We start from the raw sequence: 25,986 nt of genomic DNA, 5'->3' as shown, positions 1-25,986 counted from the left end.
AAATCAAACAGCGATCGTAGCTCATATATACATTTCAGTTAGGAAAATGTTTCTGAAGTGGCCAAAGCTAGAGCAACCTGACTCTCTCTTAAAAATGTCTTCTGAATTGTCTTCAAAAGCATGGTATGGCAGGAGCCTTCTCGAAGTCTACTGGTCACTCTCCAGTGTTAACAGTTCCACTAGAGCAGGGGTCGGCAACAGTTTTTGCAGAGGGGCCACCCTGTGGACTTTTGGTACTGGTCGTGGGGCAAGGCTGTGGGCTGAAGGGTTGGAGCTGGGGCCTACAAAGATAGGGTGTGTGAAAGAGGAACACTGTGTGAACCACAGCCTTTGTGACGCTGAGTGCATGCTGCAGTGTGTGCACGCTAGGTAAGTTTCAAAGAGATGCCACCCTCTGTGTCTGTAAAGATAATCTGACCTGTTCCCATGTTTAACCCTTTCCCTGCTCTCCTGAGTCACTTACCATCCATGCTTCAGACTGGAGCAGCTCTGCTGTCTCTCCCCCTCTTCAATTCCTGCTCTGCAGAGATGGAGTACAGGGGCAGGGGAACACCCGACTTCAGCAATTCCCTTTCTCTCCCTGAAAAGTTAGCAGGAGAAACCTAGGAGCAGTTTGGCTGCAGACAGAACAAGGCGGGGGGGTGGTAGCTGAAAGCATGCTGCTGGCTGTAAGTATGCATGCGCGACTGATCAATGGGGTAGAGAAATGCTTGGCAAGCCAGACTGGGCCTCTGGGGCTGATATAACTCGTCCCTGAGCTAGACAGATTGTGCTGATATAGTTGTGCAGGCTGTAACTCAAAAAGCGCTTACACCAATATAACTGCTTAGGCTCAGGCTTTTGTAGGCAGGGCAATGTCTCGAAAACTCGACTGCCCCAACAGGCATGGCTATGCTAGTAAACGTTTCTAATACAGATCTGGCCAGCTTGTCTAAACTGAGAAATGCAAATGTCTACTTCAGATTTGCATAGCATAACAAAGCTGCAGTGAAGGGATTTTCAGCAGCATAGGGGAGCAGTGAATTCGTCAGCTTTCAAAGGGAATTCTATTCCACGAGTCCTAGCTTTTGTGAAACAAGCTCTTTCATAGAAGACTTAAATCTGGAGCCAAATTAAACCCCAGATTGCAGAAAACTGAATAAATGCCCCATAGCTTTAGCATTCTTTGAAAAGGCTTATGCAGCGAGTTAACAATGAACACATTTCAAGTAGATTTTAGCTTTGCATTTTGTGAAGAGCTTAGCATAAGGGGACAGAACCTCTGCTATGCTGTCACCAGTCCTGAAATTTTTTCCCTCTCCCACAGCGGTTTCTGTGCATTTCCTTGGAAGAGTATGGTGCAGTGTTTTTGTGCTGTCTGTAGGTTACAGTAGAAATGTAATCAGCTCCTCCCTTCTTCCCCAGCTCCCAAGAAAGAGTCTGCATAATCAAACTTAATATATAATTTACTGTGTTCATAAGTCTAAAACAGCCTTGGTAGTAGGATAAAATAATTTCCCAGTTACAGGGTAGGGAAACAGAGCATTTTAAAAACCACCTAGTGCTATGAAAGTTGTGCTAGAAATCTCAAGTGTACAATATTACCGGTGCAAATACTGAGTCTCCAATACTAAATGATTTGTCCAAGTCTTGTGAGTAACTTTAAAAATGTATGTCAGCTAGTTGCCAGAAAAAGCACCTACAATTGATCACAGAATGGCAGTTTCAAACAGTAAAACAAACCACTCCATAACTGGAGGCTTATAGTTGTCCATATTGCACTGTCATGTCCTTACTGGAAATGAAATCATTGTGTCCACCTGTTTTAGCAGATGTAAATTTGTTCTGCTATGCAGAACTATACAGTTAGCATAAAGCGAAGTTCTGAATGAATGCGGAATGTTGTTCTCTTCCAGGATGAATTTTTCTTCACTGTCCTTGGCTGTACAGTAACACCCATCCTTCCAATGTCTGCAGTTCCAGCTATGCGAGGGAGGAAAAAGTAGCACTACATTAGAACATTTTTTTCCTGCAACAAGCAACTTCAGTATTCTCAAAACAAAACTCATATGAAGAGAACAGTGTGAACTTTTTTAAACTGCAGGAATTTTAAGCTTGTAGCTCATAGGCTGTGTATTATAATTATATTAAGCAGCAATATACCGTAAAATATACAAACAATATCAAGGAATTTTAAATAGAGATAGCAGAAGGCAAGGAATCAAGTCACAATAAAACAAGGTGAGAGCTAGGACCAAAAGCACAAAAATTTGTTGCTGTGTGCATTGACAAACTTTTTCCTATAGATTGATTTAGCAATATGCTCATCCCACATTTAGTGAGTACTTAAAAGTGCTTGCTAAAATGAGGAACCTACATACCTGCCTTTATTCACTACATGAGTGAACTTCCAATGCTTATATGAGCAGGGTCCTTGGCTGAGGAGACCTGCAACCCTGTGGCTGGCTCAGCTCCAGCCATGGGGCACCCTGGCTGGGGGCGGGGAGACCCGCAGTTGGAGCCTTCTCCCTCCCTTCCCTCAGACATGCAGCTGTCTGACAGCCCTGCAGCTGGGGGAAAAGAAGGAGAAGGCTCTTAGCCTGGTTCCCTACCCTGCAATGACAGGAAAGTGAAACTGACCAGCCATGACCTGATCAGTCTGCTGTCCCACAAGCCAGGGGGAGACTGGAACCAGCCTGCCCCTGGTTCCCAACTCCTGCCACTCTGGGAGCCAGGAAACTGACCAGCACTTGTGGTTCCTGGCTCCCCTCCCATTTCAGGAAAATTCAAGTTATGCAGGGGTTGCAGGAACAACTCCTGGGTAATGCCAGTGTTTACTGTATTGGACCCCCCGCCTGCCCCGCAGACCTCACCTTCAGCCAGGTTTTAATTGCCCCCCCCAACCCCCACGGTCCCAAACTACCTTCATCCTTAGAGCCCCCCAGCAGCCCCAAACCTCCTCCATCCTTAGAGCCCCCCAGCAGCCCCAAACTTCCTCCATCCTTAGAGCCCCTCAGCAGCCCCAAACTGCCCCAATGCTTACACACCTCCAAGCAGCCCCAAAGTGCCCCCAGCTTTAAACCCCCAACAGCCCCTAAATACCCCCAGCATTAGACTCTCCCTGCAGCCCCAAATTCTCCCCAGACTTAGAACCACCCCCCCTCCCCCGCATCCCTCAACAGCCCCAGCCTTAGATACTCCTCCTCCTCCTCCCACAGCCTCTTCCTCTTCACTGGGGCTGCTCACCCAGCCCTCCTGCTCCCAGCAAATTAAATCAAGTGTTAAGGTTTCAGCACCTAGGCATAAGGTAATTGCTAGCGATAGTGATGGAGATTAGCTGCTGGAGATGGCAGCTCTCTCCATTGACAGATATCTGCCTGAGGCAGCAGTATTAAGAAACTGCAAATGGCTTCTTTAACAGCCACATGCAGCTGGAAACTGCCCAGCTGGCGACCTTTGACAAATCTAATGGGGCCCATGTTTGGGTCCCGACCCCTAAGTTCGAAATTCCTGCTCTACAGATGTACACTACATCCTATTTCTGGTGCCAAACTATTCAAATACATCAGAAAAGTACCTAAACTCAACTGATTTATGTCAAGTTACAAGCCCTTGGAACAAATTGGGGACTTTTACATGTATTTTAATGGGAATTTAGTGTTGCTCTTATGAGTTTTCGCCTATGAACAGAAATTTGGGAGCCAATTGTGCTTGTATAGCGAGGGACGAGTGTATAGTCAGTTTCATTAATAACCCATGTGCTTCAATTAGCTTGTTCAAACATGCAAGACTGCAGCCACTCAGCATTTTTTTAAGATTACCAGCAATACAAGACCCCCACAGTGTAGCAATAAAATACTATATTTGAAGAGAAGACAGACCAGGTGTAGTATAAACAAATACCCCTATCAAATATATTAACAAAATAGATTAACATATTTACCGGTACTTTAATTATTTACATTTATTAATTTGTGAATGGGGCTTGCCATCACTTCGCAATTGCAAGTACTTTACAGACAATATATAGAGAATTAAGTTGTGTCCTGCGATGAAGACGTTATTACCTGGCAGTATTATGCAACAGACTTTTTTTTTTTAAAAAAAAAAAAAAAAAAAAAAAAAAAAGAATGTAAACATTCTATAGGGCGTTTATACATTATAACCCTAATTTGATCACTAAGCTTGTTGGATTAGTCAATGAAAAAGCAGTCTGTTCCAAAAATGTCGGTCTCAATTTTGAACATAAGCCAGCAGTATGTTTCTATCTTGTAAATTTAATTGCTGTTTAGTAACATTTCATGGACATTGTAAGTCAAGCCTTTCTCAAGTTATTCAGCCCCACTGAAAATAATAAAAATCCTGCACTTAATTAATTAAATTTGCATATCTCAGACCCACTGAGTTTTCCATTTCATGAGAACTTTACTGACACATTATCAAACCATAGTGTGTCAAATTAACAGCATCAGTTCAGCACTGATGTAGTACAGTAGACCTCCAACTTACATGTTTCTTGTAATAATGTGAGTTGAAATCATTGAGTGTTGGGGAGGTGGGAACTGGGCGGTAGCCTGGTTCCGGCTCCCCTCTGCTTGCTGGAGCCAGGAAACTGACCAGCACAGCAGCACTGTTCAGTTTTCCAGCTCCTGAGAGCCGCAGAGAACTGGGAACCAGGCGGCAGCCTGGCTCCCAGCTCCCCTCCACTTACAGGAGCTGTGAAACTGAACGCCACAGGAGCAGGAAGCCGGGCACAGCTAGGACTAGGGGACCTGAAGGTGGCAGGGCTCCTCCCCCACTTGGTCCCAACTTGTACAGAATTGGACATACATGTGGTTGCCAAGGAACACAACCTATGCGTAAGTTGCAGCCGGGGGGGTCTGCTGTACACTTGTCAGTGTGCCTCTGTCTAGATTAGCCCCCAGCTTCAAAGGAAGCATGGTAACTAGCGTGTTGGGAGATTACTAATGAAGTGCTGTGGTGCATATGCAGCACAATTTTATTAGGCTAAATCTCCCCTGCAGCAACTTCAAAGTTCTGGCTTGAGTGTAGCCGCAGGTTATCTGTGGGTAGTTTGAAGTGCCCACACCTAGGAGAAAGGGACTTCGAAGGAGCGTAGGCACTCTGAAATTCCCGCAGCTACACGCAAGCCGGCCCTTCGAAGTTTCACACTGAAGTTGCCATGGGGGAGATTTAGCCTAATGAAGCACTGCATGTGCAGCGCAGCACTTCATTAGTAATCTCCTAACACCCTAATTACTATGCCCCCTTTGAAGCTGGGGGTTATTCTAGACACAGCCTGTATGTAGTATTGTTTAACAGGATTTTACTCTGCAAGTGGCAGAAAGACATACTTCTATCGATACCTTTTCATGCACAGGTTGAGCCTCTCCAATCTAGAATGCTCTCCCCCCCGCAAACTGCATAATCCGACGCGATTTTAGTTAGCTGGGCTTATCATGGTTAGGGCCAAGTTTCCTGAAGTCTCAAAGTTTGTTTAAAGCCGCTAGTCTTGGCTCTCAGTGTACTGTGCTGTTATTTAGCTGTGATTTGCCCCTGAGTGTCTTCTTAGAGCCCAGTAAAAAGTGAGAGTTTTGGTAATGTGCTAGAAAATATTGACCTCCCCTGTTCCAGCAAATTCGCTTGTCCGGCACTGGTCAGGTCCCAAGGGTGCCGGGGAAGAGACCTTCAACCTGTACTACCTCATAAAAGCCCAGGCAAACCCATATGAAATGTGAGTAGCATAAAATCATTCGACAACTAGAATTCAAAGTGACGGCCTGCTTCAGAGTTTTCTCTTGCCTTCCCTATCCACCTCCAAAACCAGACCTATTTACCAAAGACGAAAGGTGCTTTGCAACTTAGCTGAATGACGTATGACAGCAGCACCGCAGACCCCCTTGTATTAGCACACAAGGTACCTATTCTTCCAGTGGCTTAATATTACCCTCATGTAATATAATAGTGTCAGGACTGCACACTCTTCTCTGCATACTATTATTCACTAAGTTTTATTCAACAAAAAGTTTGCTCTGATTCCCAATAAATATGGCTATTTACCCTTCAGTTGGGGGCTTTTGTTATAGACGTCCTCTTTAGTTCAGCAGAAAATAATTCTTAAAACTAGGTAAAAATGCTCTTGTACAAATCATCCCCCTTTTCTGCCATGCAACAGGAAGTATTATCCCAGGGTGTCCATGCTGATGATGTCATATCACACATCACTTGGCTAGTCTCCAATGTGCAGCTCTGTAATAAAGTAACTTAACTTTGGGGACTGATTTGCCTGTCCACCTCCTCCTGTTCATGAGCACGGAAGAAAAGCCAGAGTCAGGCACAAAACCTGCTGTAGGAGCAGCAGCCCTCTGGGAAGCTAAGTACTAAATTGTTCTAACACTCATTTGTAACATGTCATTTTCGTCCACTGCATATGAAAATGCTCAGTGAATTTTGTGGTTTATGACAGTTTTTTTTTTTTTTGTTTTTTTTTTACTTTCTGTAACATTGGCTATGTCTACACTACCCAAAAACTTTGAAATGGCCATGCATATGGCCATTTCGAAGTTTACTAATGAAGCGCTGTAATACATATTCAGCACCTCATTAGCATGCGGGCAGCCGCAGCACTTCGAAATTGACGTGGCTCGCCACCGCGCGGCTCGTCCCGAGGGGGCTCCTTTTCGAAAGGACCCCGGCTACTTCGAAGTCCCCTTATTCCTATGAGCAGATGGCCATTTCGAAGTTTGGGGCTAGTGTAGACATAGCCAAGGTGTGAGATCTTTATGCATGGTGAAGAAAATGACAACAGTGCTTCTGTGACTTCCAGGGTGCAGAACAAGGGCCTCTTAGCTCAGTGTTTTCTCCCTTTTGGCAAGGTGCCTACAAATTTTGCCCAAATGACAACAACGACAACCTAGAAATAGCTGAGAGGTCCCAAGGACTTTCTGTAAAATGGATATTAGGCCTCAGTTGGAGTAGTGTGTCCAGTTCTGGGCACCACATTTCAATCACGATAGTCCAGAGAAGAGGAACAGGAATGATTACAGTTCTTGAGAACATGAGCTATGAGGGAAGACTGAAAGAACTGGGCTTATTTAGTTTAGAAAAGAGAAGACTTAGGACAGGAGAGTGGTTTTCAAGTACCTTTAAAGAGGGTTTCAAGGAGAAGGGAGAAAAATTGTTCTCCTTGGCCTCTGAGGATAGGACAACGAATAATGGGCGTAAACTGCAGCAAGGGAGGTTTAGGCTGTACATTAGGAAAAACTTCCTAAGTGTCAGGGTGGTTAAACACTGGAATAAATTACCTAGGGAGATTGTGGAATCTACATCACTGGAGATTCTGAAGAGCGCGTTACATAGATACCCATCAGGGATTGCCTAGATGATGCTTGGTCCTGCCAAGAGAGCAGGGAACTGGACTCAATGATCTCTCAAGGTCCCCTCCCGTTCAAGTGTCCTACAATTCTATGACAGAGCAAGGGTTTGGAGCAGGATCAGCAATCTCTGGCATGTGGTCCATCAGGCTAATCTCCTGGCAGGCTGAAAAACAGTTATGTTGAGCATCCACAGTTACAAGCCCCTGCTGCTTCCAGTGGCCACAGGTTACTGTTCCCAGTCAATGCGAGCTGCAGGAAGTGCAGAACCAGTCCGCACACCTTCCTGCTGTGCTGGTAACCACGAGGCAGAGCCACTAGGAGCACCTGGGGGCCATGCCTGCAGACGCTCAAGTCAACTAATTGTCTTGGGGCCTACCAGTGGATTACGCTGCTGGGATGCATGGCGAAGGCTGCCAATTTCTGGTTTAGATAATTATTGCCCTAGCAGGGTCTAGCTTTTGGAAGGTGTAGGGAGAGAGCAGAAATAAAAGGTCTTTCAAGTTCTTATTCAGCTGGCAATACTTACTAAGTGTTAAGCTGTGGCTTCATGAAGATCATTAGGGACTTGCAGGGGTTCTACTACAATAACCCACACTATTACTGCATCTATCATCTTGGAAAATTCTGTCAGCTGTTATTTATGCAAGCACCTCCCTTCTAGGTCTAGAAAGAGAACCTATGCTTAGGAGGTGCAAAAATTGATCACTTAACATAGCTACTTCCAGAAGCTGTCTATAATTCAGATAAGTTGACCCTGTACCTCAGTTGTTCTCAACTCCCTTTAACAATAAAGGAACACAGCATGACATCAAAGATTAAGGAACTTTCTTCTTGCACATTCTCTGTGGGTGACTGGAGACCAATTTCAGAATGGTTAAATTTTAAATCTGAAAGGCTCTACATTTTAAATTCTAAATCTTTGGACACTAAATTTTCAGTACACATCTATCCTCTGGCTATTTAACTAGTTCCAACAGGAGATGAATGCAAATCATCTTGTGGACAGTCAGAACCTCAGTGCACAGAACAGCTTAAGTGGAACCTCGCTGGAAGAATTCCAAGGTCAGTCTTTCTCCCTGCCTCTAAAATAGAAACAAAAAAAATAGTGATAAAGTCCCAATATCCTTTTTAAGCAGTCTTCCAGGGAACCCTTAAGTTGTTGTCGAGTAGTAGTAGTAGGCATCCTTCAGTCTGCATAGACCATGGATCGCGCCCTTTAAAGTTTCAATTGAGGACTTCATTTACAGCGTCTGTTGTGACTATAAAGACCCACACAAGAGTGACAGTCCTTGCTGCATCTCTTGCAGATGTAGTGGGTGTCTGGCAAGTCCTTATTGTGCTTTCTGTGCGCTCGCTTCTCCTCTGCTAGCTGTCTGATCTTCAACTCGCCCTTCTGAAGGCCCTTGTGTAACCCCTGCCTCCATGTGCTGCGGTCGTCTGCTAGATCTTCCCAGTTGTCCAGCTCGATGTCTACCTCTCTGAGGTCTCTCTTGCAGACATCTTTGTAACGCAACTGGGGGCGTCCGGGAGGTCTTTTGCCAGAGGCTAGCTCACCATACAGGATGTCTTTTGGAATCCTTCCATCATTCATCCTGTGGACGTGGCCAAGCCAGCGGAGTCGACGCGAGTGGGCTAGTTCTTACTGCAAGGAAAGGCAGCATTTATATTGTACTCTCAGTCCAATGAAATTGCAGTTTGCTACTTTATTTCCCTAACCTTTTCCAGTAAGTGTCTAGAACATTGTGGATAGCTATTTTAACCCCTTGCTGATTTAGATGGTCTTTGCTAAGGGAATTAGGTGATAGCAACATCCCTGAATAATAACATAATTTATCTGTTTTCAGGGTCAGGCTAGAGAAAGTTTCTACATGATGAAGTCTCTTATAAAACTTCATTTCTCATCACGATTTCTATGTAGCATGATGGTTTGAAAATGTGATTTAAAAAAAAATACAATGTTTGTGTTCTGGTTCTCTTAACTTGAAGTTTTAAATAAAATTGAATACAGATATTGATTCTGCTGTTTTCAAATTACAAATTAAACAAGAATGTGTCTGGTGTGGAATGAATAACAGGACATTTAAGATTGGTCATTGTTTCACAGAAATTTCAAACTAGAGTAGATAAGAATTGAAGGGAAATAAATGTATGCTCTGAACTCAACATGTACATATGCTAAGCAAGTGCACCAAGTTAGAAAAAATTTACAGTTCTTACCTAGAGACTGAGGTTGCTACTATGTTAACTGACTGCAGGTTGAAACTCTCTAGTCCAGCACCCTCAGGACTTACTTGGGGGTTGCAAGAACATAACCCCCATGTAAACTGGAGGTTCACTGTAATTAGGATGGCCAGGACAGGGCTTAATAAAAGACTGTCCCTGCCAAAACAGTACTATTGGTCATCCTACCCATAATCAAAATAGGGAAATATCCCCTAGACAAACCTCCTACACGTTGAACATCTCTAGTCCGGCACCCTCGAGACCTGACTGGTGCTGAATGAGAGAATTCGCCAGACCACAGGAGGTCAATATTGTCTAGCACATTACCCACACTTCCACTGCTGACTGGGCATTTAGAAGACATTTAAAGGTAAATTACAGCTAAATAAAGCACAGAACACTGAGAGGCAGGGCTGGTGGCTGTACACAAACTTTATGGGACCACAGGAAACTTGGCCACACTCATGATAAGTGGTGGTCTAGCTAAATAAAGTCATGCTGGATTATGGATGTTGCCGGACAAGAGAGTGCTGGATTAGAGAGGTTCAACCTTTATTTTAAAAAATTCTACACTTAAACATGGCCTCTAAAGCACAAAGCTGAACACACTACAACTTAAAATAAGCACTACCTAGGTCATACTACTCCTCCTCCTCTTTCAACTTTATGAGCTCTGTTGCCAGCCCTCTTCAAACTTCACAGTGAATGGGTAAGCCCTTTCACTTGCAGGTTCAACTGATTTTTACCAAGAAAAATAAAAAAATTATAAAAAGTATTATTCATTTTCCTTATATTCACCCTACTTGTGTATCACTCAAATATAGAAAAATAATTTGCTTCATTAGGAAAATACATTTCATGAAACATGTATTATGGCAATGCATTAGCCTGAGTGTACAGTAAACTCCTTCATATTTGGCAGCCCAAAGACAGGGAGGTTACTGGATATTCAAATAGTCTGGCTAAGAAAGAGGTATACCTAGCAATGCATAATACTAAGGAAAAACAAAATTAGATATAAGAAACAAACAAGAATGCATGCAGAATACTTTATTTACCAACAATAGTATTGTACACTGTAAACTTATATTTTGTTAGTCTTTAAAGTGCTACTGGACTGCTTTTTTTGTTTTGTAAACTTATACTGTATTTGCTGCATTTATGTGTATTTACTTTTACTATAAGCTATACTGTATAGAAAACGTAACTAAAATTTACTTATGGTTAAAATGCTGGTTATTTGAGAACTCGCAATGATAGAATGCCAGCTATGAAAGAGTTTACCGTATCTTAACACTGCTGGAGAGAAATTTTAATTTAGGCTTTGTATGCAGTATAATGTGTTTGCTGGTACAACTTATACTGGCAAATTCTCACAGCATAGACACAATGTATACTGACAAAAAAAAAAAACTGCTATTGGCTACGTCTACACCACTGAAATAAAACTTCAAAATGGCTATGCAGATGGCCATTTTGAAGATTACTAATGAGGGGCTGAAATGCATATTCAGCGCCTCATTAGCAGGCCGCTGGCTGTGGGTCTTCAAAATTGCCGCGTTTTGCTCCCGCGCAGCTCATCCAGTTGGGGTCCTTTTCGAAAGGATCCCACCAACTTCAAAATCCCTTTATTCCTAGTTGTTGAATATGCATTTCAATTTGCATGGCCATTTCAAAGTTTTGTTTCAGTGTAGACATAGCCATTATGTCTTATGCATGCACCCCAGGCTAAATAAGCTGTAGCAGCTAAGTGACTCTTTTGCTAATATAACTACACCTACACTATGGCATTTGTCTCTCTCTTACACTGGGACTCTCAGCCCCAACTCAACGCATAGGTGTGCCCTGAGTATTAGTGTAAAAAAATAGATGTATCTGAATTTAGGGGTTGGCATATGGGCTGCCTTTAACTACCTTTGAGTATTCTGAGGTGAGGTGGGTCACATGTGCAAGGTCTCATAAAGGAGTAAGAAAAATGTAGTGAATTTGGATATTCTCTGGAAGTAAATCGGGGCAGCCAGTAACCTCACTTACTATACCACTTGCAGCACTGACTACTGTGCACCAAGCGTCAGACCACTGCTTATTTGGTTATTTCCTAGTAATGACTGCAGTGAAAAATGGAAGGGCTGGTTACAGTCTGCCCCAGAGTTCCTGCCCACCCCTTGGAAGAGCATTTGCTTTCACCACCGACTTTTCTGCATGAAGCTGTGGGAGTGTAGAGCCATTGACAGTTAGGGCACACGACAGCTTCAAGCAAATGGCCTTGGCACTCTTGCGGTGCACACACAAATAGGAGTTAAAGTAGTCTTTACACTCCATGGAAAGATAATGATAGGTTTACAAAGTGAAGCACTTGAAAGCCCGGATATGGAAAAGCTGATATTACGGCCACAACTTCAGCTGTGCTCCCTCGTATGCATTCCAGAGTGGTCTATAATTACATGGTCTTAGATTACTATTGTTATGCAGCATGCCTGTCTCCTTTCTTCTGACAGCTGGAGAGGATCCCTCCCTCATGTTTAGTCCAGCTCTCTTTGTAATTCCTGATACCAACCCAGAGCACCTATCAAAAGCTGTGGAGTTAACCACTGTAATTCAGCAAACCCTTGTGAATTGACGACAGTGCAAAGTGCATGAGAACATAACAATGGCTGTGCTGGGTCAGACCAGTGGTTCACCTAATGCAGTACGGTTTTCTGAGAGTGGTTTATGCCAAATGCCTCAGAGGGAATGAACAAAACAGGGCAAATGTAGACAGTGACCAGTCCAAGCTTCGAGCAGGGAATTTTAAGGTCACCCAGAAGATGGTGGTTGCATCCCTGACCATCTTGGCTAAGAGCCATTATAGTAATTACAAGGCCTCCTTCATTCATAGGGCCTTTTGGTTTTTATTTTTTAAAAATTTTTCCTGCAAATCTACTACTACAACAAAAAAGGGTGAAAATTCATGGCGGGGGGGGAAAACTATTTTCTGAGTAAATAGCTATCTGGGTTTATTTTGTTGAACGTAAGGATGGGAAAAATGCAGTCAGTAGATTAATGTTTTGAGGTATGGAACTCAAAGCACAATGCTGCCTGTTAAATTTAAGAAAACAACATCTCTAATCTCCAAATAAAGCTTACTATTTGAATAAGTAAACACTGAATGGTTAGCCTATAAATATTTGCATTTAGTAACTGGGCCACACCATTTGCTGGGCATATACCTAACTTCATCCTAAACCCACCTGCCCACCCCACCCAGGAAAAGCATTCTAAGGCAACGTACCAGAACCGCTGGAGCTGCCATGGCTGTGGCCGGAGGGACTGCCTTCCAGCTGCGCTGGAGGAGTCACCACAGCTGGACCTTCTGCCATGACCTGGACAGCCACCAGAGCCACCACATGTTCTTCCCACCAGGGCTGGGGCACATGCGCAGGCAGAGGGCACTTGCGTACATGCCCCATCCCTGGTGGGAGGAGCACACGGCAGCTCCAGCAGCAGTGGCGCCTCCTCCAGGCCACAGCAAGAGTGGGGCTGCCACCTCATCATCCCCAGCCGTGGCGGTGGCGGGGCTCCAGCTGCTGCAGAGGGGCTCCAAGCCGCGGCAGAGCTCCCAGCCATGGCTGTGGCGGGGCTCCTGCAGCCCCAGCAGAATCTCCAGCTTCAGATCCTCTGGCAGAGGCTCCAGATCCAGCAGTGGTGGCTCTGGTGAGTCACCAGCATTTATTTGGGGGTGGGGGGGAGGACTGGAGCCTGGGGGGTGCTTGATATCTCTTTAGAACAGAAAAAGTTGTTAGTTATTTACAGTAAACCCTCCGATTTAATGGACTTTCGCATTAACGGACACCCCTCTCCCCCCTTAGTCCATTAAATCGAGGATTTACTTTTTTTTTTTTTTTTTTTTTTTTAAGATTTGGCTACTACTTTATGTTCTAAAATGTATTCTCTGTTACAGATTTTCCTTTTCTTAACAGTCTAATGTCAGATCTTTAATCTGTTATCTGTCACCTTGAAAGGTGTACATGATCATGAGATTCATCAGTAGTTTGAGAGATGCACATACTTCAGAGCTTGCATGCATATCTGTTTGTGTGTATCCTCTAGACCGGGGTCAGAAACCTTTCTGAGGCAGAGTGCTGAAATTTGACCTTTTGACCTCTATGTATGGTCCGAGTGTCAGCGATACTTTTTAAAGTCACTGATAGTCCCACCTGCAACAACTTCATTAATAAATAAAGATGCAGAGCTTTACTGTTTGCGTTGTGGTTGGCAGCATTGGCTGGTCTTCTGCTCATCCACAGGTGGCATGGCTTTGAGCAAGCGCCTGGCTGGCTGGTGGAGGAAGGATGGGGCTGAGCTCCTGCCACACACGTTGATGAAAATCAGCTCATGTGCCACTCTTGGCACTCATACCAAGGGTTGCTGACCCCTGTTCTAGACTAATAGATAGCCTTACTTTCACAAGCAACTTTGCATATACAGTAAACTCTTTCATATCTGGCATTCTATTATCCAGAACTCTCAAATAACCGGCATTTTAACTATAAGTAAATTTTAGTTACATTTTCCATAAGTACAATAGGGGCTGCCAGATATGAAAGAGTTTACTGTACTCAGAACTGCCACCCTACCTCATGAATCTGCCAAACTGGTATAAAGGAGATAAGCAAAGAAAACAGTTGAGTTATTCTAAGTGGAATGGACAGCAGACCCAAGTTCAGTCCTTACACAAGGAAACTCCCTGCGATATACACTGGGAACTTTGCTTGATGAAATTCAAAGCTCAAATGAAGAAATCCAAATATTTTAACTATGGCTTTTCCTACCTGAGGGTACCCAAACAATCTTAACTCTACCCTATGATACCATTTGGAGAGAGGGGTAGAATGAATGTCCTCATGTTGTTTCGTCATCCCCAGGTAAACAATATACTACAGTATGATTGTTGCATAGTATTTCTACAGGTAGAATTAAGGGCGACTGGGAGTCAAGCACATTTGAATTTAAGTTTTACCTAAATCAAAACAATCCTTGAATGTTTGCAATGCTTGTTTTTGGAATAGTCACAACATCTCTGTAATGTTTTTCTGCTTAAGATGGTATGTACTCAGTCTCACTTACAGTCAACTCCAGGTTCCCTGGAAACTGGGACAATCTTTTATGGAAGAGCCATTTAGAAACCATGCATGTCCTCATTGAAAAGCTGTTTTAGGTCAGGATGGATCTCTGCTTTTTCTATTTCCAGAGTTCCAAATGGCAGTACAAGATCAAGCATTGACATTAGTTAATTGTACGCCACTGAAAGTGATTCTAGTGGTTTCATAATAAAAATACTAAATAAAGATTCTTTACCCCCCGCAAAGGCAGCCTGTACCATGCATGCGTGGTCATTGTTTCCAACAGAAGAGATTACAAAATAATTATTTTTATTGCCAGTTCAGCCTAGCTATTCAGAACCATAGGCCCTTTGCCAGTACAATTGTGACATCCATATATCCATTCCTCAGCCAATAAATGGGTTGGGCTCTGTTCCCAAGAACATCTGTCTCCAAATCCTCACTCAATTCAAGAATGTTCTCACAGCAGCCTCTGGGTTGTTTCACTCCTAAAAACAGAACTCATGGCAGGAATGCTCAAGAGTAAAATACAGGCATGATGGGACACGATGAAATAACTCCAAGCAAACAACTTCAGTTTCAAAGTAAGCCTAGCCTGCTGACAGTCTTAACCTGGCTTACTGATAACTACATACTGGTTTCATACATTATGTAAAATTAAAAGCAGCCCAGCGTCTGACAGAACAAAAGTAGTAGAGGCTTTGTGGCTTTACAGTTACAGAACACAAGCAAACGATTCACTCTACTGCGTCAATAATGTAGACTGTGAATGGCATCATCTTTAGACTGAGCATAAGTGCTTCAATTTTAAGCTATTAGAGGAGAATTTTGACCGTTGCAAGTACTACTTCTATTTTTAATCAAGGGGTTTACTGGAAGTTTATAATCAGAAATGAAACCTATGACTTAAGATTCCCTTCATATAGTGAAGTACAATAATCCTTTTGCAAGTATTTGACCTGAAAGCAGGCCTTAGTCACTTGTGTCCATTTTGTGTACTCTTCATCTCTGTTCATTTAAAGAGACAAACATCTGTGTAGAGCCAGTGCTAGTCATAAGCAGACTAAGCAGTTGCTTAGGGCCCTGAGCTGCTCAACAGGCTTCACAATTCACTTTGTACAGTGTTGTGGGGAAAGTCCCCAAAATACTCCTGGTAAGAACCCCCATGCCTTTGTGAAACCACCCGAACCAGCTTGAAGCAAGTCGTTCAGTGCTGTAGCAAACATCCTTTCAGGAAGGAAATTGGATCAGACAAACCCTTCACTGACTTACCTAATTATCTGAGAAACTGATATTAAAACAGTTCTTATTTTAACATAAGAACTCTCCAAGGCTTAAGTTTCATGACATATTATGCTATTGTACTAAGCAATTGTACTAAACTGAATTAAATATTTTATCAAGAACAGAAATATTTAATGAGACTTTGCTAAAATGAAGGCCTCTGCTCCAAGGAGATGCTAATACTAGATTGTTTCCATTTAAATAATAATGCAGTATGTCCCCCAGAAGGACACGTGACAGTTTTTCCTGATCATACATTTCACATCAAATGTGGTTACAAAGTAGTTCAGAATCAGCTTCCGAAAAGGAGAGTTAAGAAGTTATCCCTCTCAAAGCAGGAGCTGCTTCATGTGGGGAGTGCAAAGGAAGAATCCCAATTCTTCTGCCAACACAGCTTACATATTGTATTTATTTTTTTTTAAATATACATACATCACACCAAAAGAACATGTCGGGTTTCAAAGTTAAGCTCTCCAGAGTTGGGAAATGAGGTTACCACTTGGCAATATTAATGTGCTCTTCCTTGAGCTTCTCTCTTTAATTACATGATCAAATACAATTTTACTCCCTCTGGGCACTACCCATCCAGCCTACTTCTAGCTAATGAGTAGGATGTTCAATATTTCATTTTCTCCTTGTTCAGTATGTAGTTACCATCCTTATTTACTGCACTCTATTCACACACTGCTCTGACCACAGAATTTTTTATTTTCCCAATGACTTCTGTACGACATTCATCATTATACTATCTGTATGTGCCATGCACTTTAATCAACCTATCTTCACAAACCCCTGTGAGACAAGAGGTTAGTAATCTTTCCCGTTTTATAGATTGGGAGTGGATGCACCAAAAGATTGACATCTAAAAGTAACTACTCCACTTGGGCACCCAATTTGAAATAACTAAGGGCCAAATTTCTCAGAGTACTTACTATGCTACAGTGCTTTACACAGTAAACTCTGTCTTAGCCGGCATTCTATCATCCAGAACTCTCAAATAACCAGCATTTTAACCAGGCTAATGAACGTAAATAAAAATAAATACAGTATATGTTTTTGGTGTAGAATCCTACTGTTGTTGGTAAATAAAGTACTCTGCTCATGAAAAACAATACATCAGGAGGTTTTTAATTCGGAAGAGGTATCAATTTAAACTGCACGTTAAATGATCCAGCTCATGAGACTCTCCAGCTGAAAGAGCCAGGATTAACACAAGTAGGATATTGAAAATTCCTCTGCCAAGTCAAATCTTGTTCTTCCCACCTTCTCTAAAATGGTGCAGTTCTGCCAAGTTTAATGCAAGTGTGATACCAACATTACACGCAGCATGGTTCTGTTCTGAAAAATGATGCTGGGTGCATCTTACGCAGTGGCGAAAGACCCACCACGTGGCAACGGCTGTAGGAAGATGTGGGTTCACAGCACTACACTGCTGTGTAACTGATCAGGCTCAAGTCTGAGCTCTGGGACACTGCAGTCTCAGCGTCCAGAGACTGGGCTCCAGCCCAGGCTTGAATTTCTACACAGCAGTTTTTCAGCCCAGAGCACTAGCCACAGAAATCCCAATCAGCTGGTCCAAACCAGCTTTTTTTTTTTGAAACTCCCTAGTGGATGTAGCGTATTGCAAAACAGCACATACTATACCGGGGGTGGCAACCTGCAGCTCTTTAAAGAGTCACTTGCAGCTCTAGGCACTGCTGACTCCTCTTGTAGCTCCCTGCCCTGCCATGGCTGAAATAATGGAACTACATTTAATTGGTTTAACAACCAGAAGGGATCTCCCATTAAACCAATTAAATGTAGTTCCATTATTTCAGCATGGCAGAGCTGGGAACCACCCGCGCTGCAGGTGGTGGAAGTGAGCAACAGAGCTGCGGGGAGGGGCAGCTGAGTCTGCCCCTGCTGGAGCCATGCAGCCCTGCTGATGAGGAGGGAAGGGAGGAACAGTGGGTGGGGGGGAGGCAGCAGCCGTAAAGGAGCTCATCAGCTGAGGCAACTTAATCCTGCGGACTGGAGGGGGGGGGTGGATTTGGGGGCTGAGGTGGCTAAAGCCTAAAGATGGAGGGGGTGGGTTTGGGGCTGAGAGGGGCTAAGCCTGGGGATGGGTGGTAGATTTGGGGGCTGAGGAGGGTAAAGCCTTGAGATGGGGGTAACAACCTTCTAACAGGTGCAAATCATTGTGTGAACACTGTTCTTAAAATAGAGGTGATAAAGCACAGTTTGACGTTATTTATTAAGAACTGTCTCATATGCACATGCATTGTGGTTCCTGAAGTACTGATTTTGTAACAATTTGAAAAAATGGTTTTTCCTCGCAGACCCTTTTGCTGTACTTACCATCCCTATAAACCACATTTAGTGACAAGTGTTTAACTCTCCACATTCTTGCTAGACACACTGACCTAATACATCTCAGAACATACTTTGAACATAATTCTTTTCCCCTTCTGAAATAAGTTCCATTGCCATGGAGGAAACCCATTAAGGCAACAGACTTGCCTAAGTGTCTGAGGGCATAATTTGTTTGGCTTGCTGAAACTTTTACTATTGATATTTGAGAAGAGAAAAGAACTTAGTTTGCGTCTCAGCCTTCCAGAGTTGACAAGGAAAAAGAAATCTTTATTTAGTTACCAGATATAATATGAAAAGTATTAAGAAATGAGAAACTACACTGACCCTTTTCAGAGGAGAGCACTATCATAAATTTGCATATCTTCACATGCATCAGGGAAACAATAAAACACTCCTGAACGCTTAAGATTGTTTCCTCTGTATCTGAAATACATAAGCATATTGCACAATTTTCTACAACTACACCTGAATATTGATCTATGAAGTCCCAAATTAAAACAAAGTAAAATGAGAGGTAAATATTGCTGTTATTGGACTTTCATCAATTTACCCAAATGAATTCCTATATAGCAAACTGTATGGTGCCCTAGATTGTCCTCTTAAATGGGCAGATTCATTGATTGAGTCTTCAGTTCTAGTCTCTTATTCATATGCATTAACACAGATTTGGCATAAATGTGTATAACGTAATATTTTGCAACAGCCATACTGGTAGAGCTCCTACATGTCTGAAGGCAACCCCATGACAGCTAATCATTAAAGAAGATTACACAGGTTATCCTTTCAAACATCTATCAGCTTTGATCCTGTTTTCCTATGAAATTGTAGGTACAAGTTGTTAACTCATAGCATATGATGTAATCCAAGTATGTCGTTCCAAATCTCAGTCTGAAATGCTAAAAATCTCATGATTTTAGCACTGATCTACCCCTTTCAGGCCATGGAGTTTAGGTTAGCTATAAAATGTTTACTTTTTAATCACACCATTCACTAGAATTGAGATTTTGCTTTTATTTAAAGTAAAATCTCTACTATGAAGAGTAAAACAAAGCATTTTAGCAGTAATTCCCAGCTGTCCTTGCAATGCAGTTTAATCAGTTTCCTTTCCCATTATCACACCTTTCACAAAGATCTGCTTCTGTTTAACTCCAAAGCTCTCAAATACAGTCACTCTACAGTGCTAGTCCTGATTTAAGCTTTGTTTGCAATCCCCTGAATCAGAGTGGATAAATACCAATATTCTTTATTAGATAGCACTATATTTTTGTGCCCCTCGTTTAATAGATATGTTTCCAGACTGAGCATAGGATGTTGCAAACAGTCTCAAAGAAAAGTAGGAGGCAAAATACATCCTGAAGGGAAAAATTCATGTTAATTACTGTCTGCCTTAAATGCACCGATAATGAAATTGTATTAAGGCATTAAGGCTTTGTCTACACTAGCCCTCTTCTTCAAAGGGGACATGGTAATCAGCAGGAGCAAGGAATAATAATGAGGTGCTGTGATTAATATGCAGCACCTCATTAGGCTAATTCTCACTGCTGCAACTTTGAAGTTGATAACTTCAAAGTGCTGGCATGCCATGCATCCGTGCGCACGTTGAAGTACCAGCGCAACTTCAAAGTGCCCTTATTCGCAAAAAAGTATTGAAAAGAATTTTTTTCAGGCATAAGGGGCTGGCGACAGAGGGGCTTTTTGCTGGAAGGGGCAGATCCACATGGCCTCTTTACTTCCGGTACCTGCCTCTGCCAAGAGTGAGCTCTTGCACAGCTATGCTAATGAGTCACAGGACCACGCTAATGAGCAGCCATTTGCAATTTCGAGGCTGCTCATTAGCATGGAGCTGCCAGGAGAGCTGTGCCACATAGACCTAGCCAGAATGTAATTCAAATGCTCCTTCAGGAACAGCAGCCATAAAATGTTTCTTTTGAACTACCTTTATTTTCAGCACCCTACTTATATAGTGTTATTCTCGATCCTGGATTATTCCTGATTTGAAGTTCATGGTTTCATTTTATATTTAAGTGTTAAATATAATGTGAATATAACCTTGAATGCCCTTACAAAATCCTGCCAGATAGGGGGGAAAAATAAAATAGAAAAGGAAGGGCTGGAAAGAACATAAGGATCCAGTTCTCTGAAATACAACTAAACTTTTTTCTTTCCCCTCCCCCCCCAAAAGATAACATACTCTAGTATGAGCATTCCAGGAAGTCCAGCTGAAAACATTATCTTGACACACACTGAATCCCAAAAATTTTTAAACAAACTTCAGGATAAGTAGAGCTTTGCCAAGATTCGTTTGTCTTACCCTTGTTAGGAAATATTTGTAAATCATTTCTGTGTGCAAATTTACCAGTGGAGAGAATGTTATTGTTGAGATAGGATGTGACTGACTGAATTCTGTGCACTGTGTCAGGTAGGAAGTTAGGGAAGTAAGATGTTTTTTCTCTGTTAGTGTATAAAACCAAAGTTGAAATAACAAGGATTCATTTTTCAGAATAATATATTAGTCACACTAGATAACACTTAAAACAATGTTTAAAACATTCCTACATTAGAAATTTTGTAAAGAGACTTTATGAATTCTGATTAAGCAAATATCTTCAAATGCCCTCCTGTAGCCAAGTGCTTATTTCACTCCTGTCATCACCATCTAGTTAATGGAAACAGTTCCCCTTTCCTTGACATCATGTGTCTCCCACACACTGTATTAGGAGTGGTGTACTGTAATCCACATAGAGGAAGATTATCTCCAGCCCAGTCATTAGGTTATTGGGTTAGCGGGAATGGCAGCAAAGGCCTTCTCAGGTGAAGACACCTTTCCTCATTATAAACTGGAGTCCCAATCAGTTAAAAGGTCTGTTAGACTATAAAGTCAAGGCTTAATCTATTTTAAGTTGTATAAAGCCTATTGTGTAAGTATTCTTATGAAAATAGTTTAAATTCTACTTAGCATTTGTAGTCTTAAGGAATCATATGACAAAAGAAACGGTAACACTTCTACATTAAAATTAGGATAATAATTAAGACTTATTTAAGCTATGTATTTATTCTTTGCACTTCTCTTTAAATGAGCAATAAAAAGAATTGAAGGAGTTACATTTTTGTATAATTTGGTTTCATACTATCTGGAATGTTTTAATAACTGTTCCCATGGGAACCTTTAAAGCTTCTAGAAACAATGATTAGCTGTAGGTTTTAATATGGGCCTGCTTTTACAAGATGTATATGTAAGGATAAACTCGGATTGATATCAATGCACAATGCTGTCTAACCATGGAGTGCAAGTTACTTATAAATTTTTACCACCATAGACAAATGAAAAACAAATGAAGATTAATTGGATAAATTATTTTAAAGCCTTTACAGTTTTAACTTAAGGTGCTACTTATATCAGAAACAAGGATAGTATTAGTTTGCTTTGACTGGGATTTCTAAATTGACAGTGTGCCTTTAACATCAGACATGACCCATTCACAAACCCATCAAGGGAAAGTCTCAAGAGGAAGGAGTGAAAGCACCAATTCTTGGAGCATTTACAACCAGGTTTGTGACAGCCTGCAAAAAGAGAGATCTTACTAGATCTGTTCCCATCACATAAGTGAAAAGTGAACTGTGTCTTCCTACATCCCTACTTCCTTGCTTGCAGTCTCGTGATGTCACATTCTTAGCCCAACTGCTGGTTTATTTTTTCTGACTAACATTGCAGAATGACCTTTCACTTAAAAAAAGTTTGTAACTTGCAAAAATAACCTTGCAATGATGGAAAAAAGTGTTGCTCCTGGCCTGAAACAAAAACCCATTAGGAAGAGTAACTGTCCCTATTAAAAACAAGCAGTCTGGTAGCACCTTTAAGAATAACTTTATTTACTTTAATTAAGGCCTTACCCACAAAAGCTCATTACCTAATAAATATAGCTGTTAGTATTTAAGGTACTACAGGACTACTTGTTTTCTGTGAAGCTACAGCCTATGTGCCTATTAATTTCAACCTTGTATGAAATCTGACATTTAACAATGGTAATTTTAAAACCAGATGTTCAGTCCTCATTTGGATGCACAATTAGATGTGTGAAAGTCCCACAATCAACAGCAGGGAGTAGAGTCCAGTGTGGATGGAGAGTAGCTTCCCAGCTGTGGCACATGGATCTTAATTAAAATCTAACCTGGACACCTGCCTCCAGCCCAAGGCACTAAGGATGACATCCTGGCACCACTGAACTCAGTGACTAGTCTTTGAGGTGGACGTGTAATTTCTATTTTGGGAAGCCAGACTCTCACTAGCTCTGACTGAAGTAGGGCACTAAAAACCTTAGTGTAGTTAGCATTAGCACCAGCAGCTGGAGGAGCCAGCAGCTTAAGTATGGGCAGATGGGATCTCACTCCAGTAGCGAACCTACCCCACCCAGCATGCCCACAACTATGCTACCAGGGTATGTCTACATGGCAAAGAAAAACTGCTACTGGCCCACTTCAGCTACCTAGTTCTTATGAAGCTGTTTCATTGCTATGTAGACTTCCCCCACAGGTTCGTAGAACCCAGGCTCCTACCAAATGCAGACATACATCCAGCAACGAAGCAGCTCCCTTGCCATGGGCAGTATGTGATGCCAGGGCTTAAGGAGGCGACCTACAACAGGCCAACCCCACCCCCACATCTAAGTCCCTACCCACCCACTCTCCCACCACCCCAATGAGGCCATTGGCAGAGTCAGGGATAGACAGTGGAGCTCTGGGTAGCCAGCTGAAGCCCAGCTGCAACCTCCTCTGCCCCCGCCAAGCTCCAGAGAACTGTTGCACAAACTGGGCAGAACATGCATAATCACCCACAGGCAAACTCCAACCTGGGACCTCTGGAGCTTAGTACAGGTGCCTCTGCAGCTTGAGCTAAAGGCCAGCTGGAGCTCAGCTAAGGCTGCAGAGGAGACTCATTCTTCTTGTAAGTAGTCTTGGTGCCACTCTCTCAGAGTAGGGTTACATATGGGCAGCGCCAGCTAATGCTGTTTGGGAACACTCTGCCTTCCCCTGCCGATGATCCCACCCCAGCCTGCAGCCCAAACCAGCTGGCAAAGGACCTGCCTCTAGATGCTGGGCAGACCTCAGGGGTTTCACCACAGGTCAACCTATTTGGTCTCCAGCCAGAACTGCCACCTCCAGCTCCAAGCCTGGAGACGCCCAATGGCAAAACTCCCAGCGACTTCTGCGGGGTCACGTCTTTCACCCCTCTCCACCCGCCCCTGGGGGGGGGTCCCCCGACCTCCCTCCCCCGGGGGAGCCAGCAGTACCCTTGCCCGGCCCGGCGCGCAGCCGGGAGAGGCGGCAAAGCGCGTTACCTGCATGGCCCGTCCAGCAGGCGGCCGCTAGCTACCTGCTGCCCCCGGCCTGGCCTCCGCCGGCGGGCTCGGCGCTGGGCGGGTAGGACAGGAGGCTCATGGCCTCGCCGCAGGCGGCCTCCACCTGGCGCACCTGCTCCCGGCTGAGCCGCTCCCGCCAGGCGTGCACGGCCTCCCGCGCGTCCCGGGCGGAGATGAGGAAGGGCCGGTCGGAGGAGTAGGCGGCGCCGCGGGTCATGTTGAGCACGAAGCTCTCCATGGCGGGCGGCACGGGCAGGCCGGCGAAGCGCAGCAGGCGGCGCAGCTGGGCGCGGGGCTCCAGCACCAGGTCCTCGTAGCGCAGCTGGGTGTAGCGGCGGCGCAGCCAGGCCGGGGCGCGGCGGGCGAAGAGCAGGTCGCGCAGCCAGGCCTGGCAGATGACCTCCAGGGCGCCGCTCAGGAAGAACTCGGCCCGGTGCTGCTGCTGCGACGGTGGCGCCCGGAACCCACCGGCGCCCCCTAGCGCCGCCAGCGGCAGCAGCTGCCGGCGGGAGGCCCCGCGGGGCTCGGCGCGGTGCCGGCTCCGCAGCACCTGGATGCTCTCGCGCAGCAGCGCCTGCTTGGCCTTGAGGCGGGAGTTGTGCACGGCGCGGGGGTCACGGAAGAGCTGCACGACCCGCAGGTTGAGGCCGGGCTCCCGCAGCAGCGGCAGCAGCGCGCCCAGCTCCAGCAGCCGCACGTCCTTGATCACCACCACCGGGTACTTGCGGCACTCGGCCTCCAGCTCCCGCAGCCCCCGCGGCGGGCAGCTCCGCTCGCACGCGGCGCCGTCGATCAGGCCGACCTCGCGGCGGGCCCGGGGCGCGGCCGGGCAGAGCGGCGCCGAGCAGATCACCCTGTTGGTCCGCCAGCCGAAGAGGCCGGCCGTGGTGAGGTTCCCGCCGCCGCCGGGCGGGTCCCGCGGGGCGGCGTAGAGGCGCAGCACGGAGAAGTCGCAACGGAAGAGCGAGCGGAGCATGTCGCGCAGGGCGCCCTGCAGGCTGAGCGCGTCGGCCGGGTACAGCGCCTGCCACAGGTGCCACATGGGCTCGTACAGGTAGAAGACGTCCGGGTGCTGGTTGAACAGCTCCCCCAGGAAGGAGGAGCCCGTGCGCCAGGTGGCGTGGAGGTAGATGTGCCGCTTCCCCTCGCCCGCCGGCGGGGGCGCCTCGTCCTCGTCCGCCTCCGCCCAGCCCCAGTCGCCCAGCGCCTCCTGCAGGCTGGGGCAGCGGGGCTGCAGCGCCGCCTCCTCCACCCCGCGCCCGTAGTCCTGCACGTAGGGCACCAGGAGCAGCAGTAGCAGCGTGTAGAGCGCCAGCAGCAGGGCCAGGCGGCGGTGCTGCCAGCGCCACCGCCGCCGGCTCTTCATAGCGCCGCAGCCACCGCCACCGCCCGCCCTGCGCCCCGGCTGTGCTGAGCCGCCGCCGCCGGCAGGGTTTGAAAGCGCACAAACTTGGCGGAGACGGAGGCGGCGGCTGGGGGCTGGCCCCGTGGGCCCCTCCCCCTCTGGAAACACGCCCTCATGCCGGAGAGTCCCTAGCTTGAGAGGCTGCGGCCGCAGTCGCCGCCGCCTTCCTCCCCGCTCCTCCCCACGGGCCGCTTCCAGCAGACAGCTGCCCCTGCTGGCCGAGGAGCCGCAGCGAGAGATCCCCGAGGCTGCAGCCTTCCGGGCCTCTTCCTGCAGCTCGCTCGGCGCGCTGGCTTCAAGCGATTTCCCTCCTGTGCAGTTTATAATTGTGTTCAGCGGCTCAGAGCCCTTCCCGTACCGGTTGTACCAGTGCTCCGCTACACCCGCCCCCTGTTGCACTGCCCTTAGCCTGTGCCTGCACTACCAAATCAAGTCGATTTTTAGCGCATTAGATTTTTTTTTAACCTCGTGCTTATGAATTCGAATTTTGTCCCCACACCTGCTTGATATTCCACCCATCATTTTCCCGTCACGTTTCTGTGTCCCCATTGCCCTATGTAAGTTTGAGAGCATGAGCAGTGCATTGTGGGTACCTATCCCACAGTGCCTTAGCCCTGCTGGCTTGCGGGTATTTCATATTAGAATCCCAGAATGCAAAGTGCTGTCCCAGAATTCAGAGCATCCAGCAACAGAATTCAGCCCTCCGCCAAACCCACCCGGGTTCCTCTGTGGACATTGGCGTAGTGGGGGGCAGTTGTGCTGTCAACCCTCCCCCCCACCCAGTTCCATTGGCTGCGCATCTAGACCTTTATATTTGCAGGCCTGGGTGCTGCAGAATTCAAATTCTAATTCAATCAAAAATTTGTGGGCTTCTTGTGCCCTTCTTCCTGTGCACCTGGATGCAGAGC

General features: G+C 45.1%; 1 protein-coding gene across 2 annotated transcripts; it reads right to left on the bottom strand.

Annotated features, from left to right (window-relative positions):
- Positions 1 to 1,427: 1,427 nt before the first annotated feature.
- CHST7 (carbohydrate sulfotransferase 7) lies at positions 1,428 to 25,982 on the bottom strand. Of its 2 annotated transcripts, XR_012645288.1 has the most exons (3): positions 23,653 to 25,982; positions 7,882 to 8,997; positions 1,428 to 1,962 (listed from the first exon to the last, which is right to left on the bottom strand). XR_012645288.1 is itself a non-coding variant. In XM_074992083.1 (2 exons), exon 1 carries the CDS (start codon positions 25,037 to 25,039, stop codon positions 23,684 to 23,686), a length of 1,356 nt encoding a protein of 451 aa, XP_074848184.1. In that variant the 5' UTR covers positions 25,040 to 25,981; the 3' UTR covers positions 1,428 to 1,962; positions 23,653 to 23,683. The 2 variants fall into 2 exon arrangements, 1 of the variants encoding a protein (XP_074848184.1); XM_074992083.1 differs by lacking the exon at positions 7,882 to 8,997 and having other exon boundaries at positions 23,653 to 25,981.
- Positions 25,983 to 25,986: the final 4 nt, after the last annotated feature.

This window comes from Carettochelys insculpta, chromosome 1 (assembly GCF_033958435.1).
Source record: "Carettochelys insculpta isolate YL-2023 chromosome 1, ASM3395843v1, whole genome shotgun sequence".
NCBI lineage: Eukaryota > Metazoa > Chordata > Testudines > Carettochelyidae > Carettochelys > Carettochelys insculpta.
Note: the sequence above shows the minus strand (reverse complement) of the source record. Positions and strands in the feature narration are given on the sequence as shown.

What these genes read in the sequence shown, in the direction of transcription:
- CHST7 (XM_074992083.1), bottom strand. Translation starts at nt 25,039, where the DNA reads ATGAAGAGCCGGCGGCGGTGGCGCTGGCAGCACCGCCGCCTGGCCCTG.